This window comes from Lolium perenne, chromosome 4 (assembly GCF_019359855.2).
Source record: "Lolium perenne isolate Kyuss_39 chromosome 4, Kyuss_2.0, whole genome shotgun sequence".
Classification (NCBI taxonomy): Eukaryota; Viridiplantae; Streptophyta; class Magnoliopsida; order Poales; family Poaceae; genus Lolium; species Lolium perenne.
This window is the reverse complement of record NC_067247.2, coordinates 368,297,208-368,302,506: the sequence shown is the minus strand read 5'-3', so window position 1 is coordinate 368,302,506 and position 5,299 is coordinate 368,297,208. Positions and strand designations below refer to the sequence as shown.

The 5,299-nt window shown below is 52.0% G+C and overlaps 1 protein-coding gene across 1 annotated transcript; it reads left to right on the top strand.

Annotated features, from left to right (window-relative positions):
- Window positions 1-436: 436 nt before the first annotated feature.
- Window positions 437-4,123, top strand: LOC127296654 (beta-amylase 2, chloroplastic). Its single transcript, XM_051326830.2, has 2 exons — window positions 437-1,231; window positions 2,638-4,123. Exons 1-2 carry the CDS (start codon window positions 687-689, stop codon window positions 3,752-3,754), a joined length of 1,662 nt encoding a protein of 553 aa, XP_051182790.1. The 5' UTR covers window positions 437-686; the 3' UTR covers window positions 3,755-4,123.
- Window positions 4,124-5,299: the final 1,176 nt, after the last annotated feature.

Below are 5,299 nucleotides of genomic sequence, written 5' to 3'. Positions count from 1 at the left end.
ATCATGTCATGTGACTGACACCAGAGAATTCAGATAGCAATTGGCCGGCCGAGTGAGCACGTCTACGTCGTCTAATCTACCCATCTGTGGACAGAGAAAAATGGAGGGAAAGGAGGCGCAATTTCTGAAGACGCAAGTTACAGGATGGGCCGCGGTACAGCACCAGAACCCGCCGAAACATCAGCTACGGCCCAGGACACGCGTCGCGCATCGGTAGTCCCTAGCTCCCCGCTCTGACCCCGACGTGGCCGCGCGCGCCGCCCGCGCTCAACACGTCGCCGTCCCCACACGACGCTTCCAGGCCGGTTCACGCGTCGCCGTCCATTTTCCGGTGCCCCCGCTCGCGCGCGCCACCACCTCACGTTCCCCTCACCGGCGGAGCAGGCGCCACGTCCACCGCCCCGGCCACCCTTATTTAAACCCCGCGCCCCCGCCCTCCCTCATCTCCCCCATTGTTTCCCTCCGTTCGAGGTAGCGCGAATAAACCCCATTAGGTCCGAGACCGAACCCGTTCCTCCCATTCCCAAACCCATTCCGAGGAACGACATTGCTCGAGACCTTCCCTTCCTTCCTTCGTTCTACCGGTGATCTGAGGATCCGTTCCACCCGGCAGCAACCCGCCCCTCCGTCGTCGCAAGCTCGACCGGCCAACCCCCGCACGTGATCCGGCGCATCCACCGACGTCAATGGCGCTCAACCTGACCCACCAGACCGGCGCGGCGGCCATCACGGCCACGCCGCCGACCGGCGCGCGCGCGGCGGTCTTCGCGGCCTCCGCCACCGGCACCGCCACCTCCGGCGCCACCATGGTCCGCAGCGGCAGCGCCCAGAGCCTGCGGCTGCAGACGCAGACGGTGGAGCCGGCGCAGCCGCAGCCGTCCGACTTCCACCAGGCCATGGCGGCGCCCGCGCACCCGGACGTGGCCGGCGTCGAGGAGCGCAAGGTGGGCGTCCCCGTCTTCGTCATGATGCCGCTCGACACCGTGCGCAAGGACGGCAGCGCGCTCAACCGCCGCAAGGCCGTGCAGGCGTCGCTCGCCGCGCTCAAGAGCGCCGGCGCCGCCGGGATCATGGTCGACGTCTGGTGGGGCATCGCCGAGGCCGAGGGGCCCGGGCAGTACAACTTCGCCGGCTACATCGAGCTCATGGAGATGGCCAAGAAGGCCGGCCTCAAGGTGCAGGCCGTCATGTCCTTCCACCAGTGCGGCGGCAACGTCGGAGATTCAGTCAAGTACGTACTCTCTTTTCCCGCCTTTCTAGCTAGTGCATGGTAGTATTTGATCTTCGCGTATATATTCTGGTATTCATTCTTGAATCCTCCATGAACTATACGAAATGGATAGAGATCACATCGGTTGCGGTAGAGGAAAAAATTGAAATTAGTCGTGTTTACTCAATTTTCACATGTATTTATTGAATGCATGGGCTTGCCATGTGCTGGCCACCGCCCATTCCATGGAAGGAAGCACATCCCATGATACGATCAATATCCTCTAGTAGAAAAACATTTCTATGGTCATGGCTATTCAGGGTGGGCATAAAAACCGTGCAACCAAAAACCGAACCGAAGCCGAAACCGAACTAAACGAAATCACCGGTTTTTTCCATTAACCGCTATTTTTTCGGTTTTCATTTATACTAACCGAATTAAATTTGGTAGAATTCGGTTTTTAGCCCCACCAACCGAACACGACCGAATTGAGTAACCTACCATCAATTTGTGCATAAACCGATCATTCCATAGAAGCCCAACTGCGTTTGATGTTCCAAAAATTGTTCATTCAATGTATGACTTTGATCTTTGATGTACTAGTTTTTTCTGAATATAGCGTGAAGCCTGCATAATAGAACACGTCGCTCGAAGTCTTAGCTACCCCTTTTAATCGCTCACGAGTGATGCACCTGTACCACGAGTGTCGTAGCCTACCAAATAGCATCCCTCCATGATTGGTGCTCATTTGTCGATTTCTTGCAGTTCATGCTTTTTGTGTTGATATGTCAATCACTATTTGCTTTCTTCGGTGATGCCTACTATTTGTTCAAGTGAGTAGGTTCATTCGGTTTAACCGAAAACTGAACCGAATTTGTCTGTTAACCGAATTTTCGGTTTCCTAAATTTTCATGCCAATTTCGGTTACCATTTTTGAAAACCGGATATATTCAAAAACCGCAAAAACCGAATCAAAATTTCGGTTAAAAACGAATGCCCAGAATGGCTATGATGTTCTTGCCGGCATCAGGAAATATGCATATGGGCTAGATTGTGTTCTTCACGAAGCCATCAACGGACAACTCGTGACGGAGAAGTCATCGTCTCATTTCCTACACAAGCGGATCGAGCTTTCTCGAACTGTGTGATGTGGACGGTCATAGTTTTTTTTGGGCCCATGATATTCGAAGGTGAAAAAAATGAAAGAAAATGAGCCTCAAGTCAGCCGACACGTAGCTTAGATAAGAAAACGAGATCATTTTCCGTACGTTGTACGTGATCGATCACTTGTGGACGGTGGCGCTGCATGTGATGGTTTCTAACCAGAAGCATTCTACTACTCTAGTAACTGAAATTACTGATGATGTATTTTTTTTTTTTTTTTGCGAATACTGATGATGTAATTTGCTGACGACGTTGCACTACAGCATCCCACTTCCCCGATGGGCAACGGAGGAGATTGACAAGGACCAGGACCTGGCGTACACTGACCGGTGCGGCCGCCGCAACTACGAGTACATCTCGCTCGGCGCCGACGCGCTGCCGGCGCTCAAGGGCCGCACGCCCATCCAGTGCTACGCTGACTTCATGCGCGCCTTCCGCGACCACATGGCGCCCTACATGGGCAGCACCATCTGCGAGATCCAGGTCGGCATGGGCCCCGCCGGCGAGCTCCGCTACCCGTCCTACCCGGAGAGCAACGGCACCTGGTCCTTCCCGGGCATCGGCGAGTTCCAGTGCTACGACCGCTACATGCTCGCCAGCCTCCGCGCCGCCGCCGACGCGGTCGGCAAGCCCGAGTGGGGCTGCGCCGGGCCGGGCGACTCCGGCAGCTACAACCAGTGGCCCGAGGACACCAACTTCTTCCGCCGCGAGGGGGGCTGGAACACAGAGTACGGCAAATTCTTCATGAGCTGGTACTCGCAGATGCTACTCGAGCACGGCGACCGCATCCTCTCCGCCGCGTCCTCCGTCTACACGGGCGTCCCCGGCGTCAAGGTCTCCGTCAAGGTGGCCGGCATCCACTGGCACTACGGCACCAGGTCGCACGCCCCCGAGCTCACGGCCGGGTACTACAACACCAGGAACCACGACGGGTACCAGCCCATCGCGCGCATGCTGGGCCGCCACGGCGCCGTGCTCAACTTCACCTGCGTCGAGATGCGCGACCACGAGCAGCCGCAGGACGCGCAGTGCCTCCCCGAGGCGCTCGTGCGCCAGGTGGCCAACGCCGCCAAGGAGGCCGGCATCGGGCTCGCCGGCGAGAACGCCCTGCCCAGGTACGACGAGACGGCGCACGACCAGGTGATCGCCACGGCCGCTGAGAAGGCCGAGGAGGAGCGCATGGTCGCCTTCACATACCTCCGCATGGGGCCCGACCTATTCCAGCCCGACAACTGGCGCCGCTTCGCCGCCTTCGTCAAGCGCATGACGGAGACCGGCGTCAGGGACGTGTGCCGGGAGCAGGTGGAGCGGGAGGCGCAGGGCGTCGCGCACGCCACGCAGCCGCTCGTCCACGAGGCCGCCGCCGCGCTCGCCAACTAACTCGTCCACCATCTCGGTCACCGGCCGACAGCCCGTGCGCCGTAGACAAGGGTAAACGGTAAACCACAGCTATACGTACTACGTATTGATGATTTGTAATCCACGTACGTCGCGGTGTGTACCGAAGGAAAGGGGGGAAACAAACGTAGGGGGATCGATCCGATCGGGTAACATGGTACCGCGTTCCAAGCTTTGATGCTGGTTTTGGCGACGCTCGAAGCTTTTGCAGTGAACTCAATGTACTTACTACCAGTACGTATGTACTATGCTGCCGCAGTACTACTGCTTGTAAGATCGATAACTCGAAAATGTTGTGTACGCCTGTATCTGTTCCTATGAAATGAATGAAGAACAGGAGTTGGCGATTCAGTCTGTCCCTTCTTTTTTTTTTTCTTTTTTAACAAAAACAATTGGCGATATAGACTGAGGCTGATTCGATTTTTTTTTCTAAATACAAGCTCGGATAAAGAAGGGTTGTGATAGGCTTTATCGAGCCAACCGTAAAACTAGTCATTCATATGGATATGAAACTAAATAAATAGTATATTCATTCCAATCAATAACACTTTTTAAAATAAAATTAACTACATAATCTTTGAGCAAGTGAAAATCATTGACATCTACCAACAAAAATAATTAGATCCACCGTGAAATATATTTTCATACATACATAATATTAGTGTTCTTAATATTTTTTTTACTATTTAATCAACTTTTATAAAGTTTCACTATTCATAAAATTATAAGCTTTATTCACAAGTATATATCGAGCCGTGTCGCACATGATAAATCTAACCACCTCTATGTAGAGGTATGCATACACGAAAAGAGCGCACACAATTTCGGAAACCATGTGCGACAGTGAGACATTTTTCGTCCTTTTCTTTGGGTGTTCTGGATAATTCGTAGAAAAATGACCAATCTCTTCACGGATAAAGCAGCTTAATTCTGCTTTGTTTATCTTTTTTCTTCTTCAAGGTTGTAGTTTTCGTAGGCTTATTAAAGAAGGGCTTAGTATTCTCTTTGTTCTTGCCGTAACATTTTTTCTCTCTCTGCATCTTGAACCCTCTGCTCTATCAGTAGTATTCTTAGCCCGAATTTTTTCTTCTCAACATCAAGTGACGCTGTCATATTTTTAACTGATATCTCTTGTCTCTTGTATTTGAGAGCTGTGGAAAAGTTCCTCCATAAAGGGGTAACTTCATAATAATGCATCCAGTCACAAACTTGTTAGGTAAGACATACTTAAGAAGTTTAAACTCTTTCGCAGTGCATTGTATCTCATGCGATTGTTCAACTACAGAACGGTTCTTAACCATCCTGAAATTATGAAAGCTCTACATGATGTACACAGTTCATTGCCTGATGTACACGGTTCATTGCATGTTTTGGTTGCACCGAATTTAGCATTCAGTGTATTCCATAGCTCTTTTCCGTCTCTTATGTGCATGTACCCATCACACAGACAATTAGCAAAAACACTCAGAATGCATCCAATGAAGGAAGTATTGGCTTCCTTGAACTTTTTCTGATCACGAGAATAAA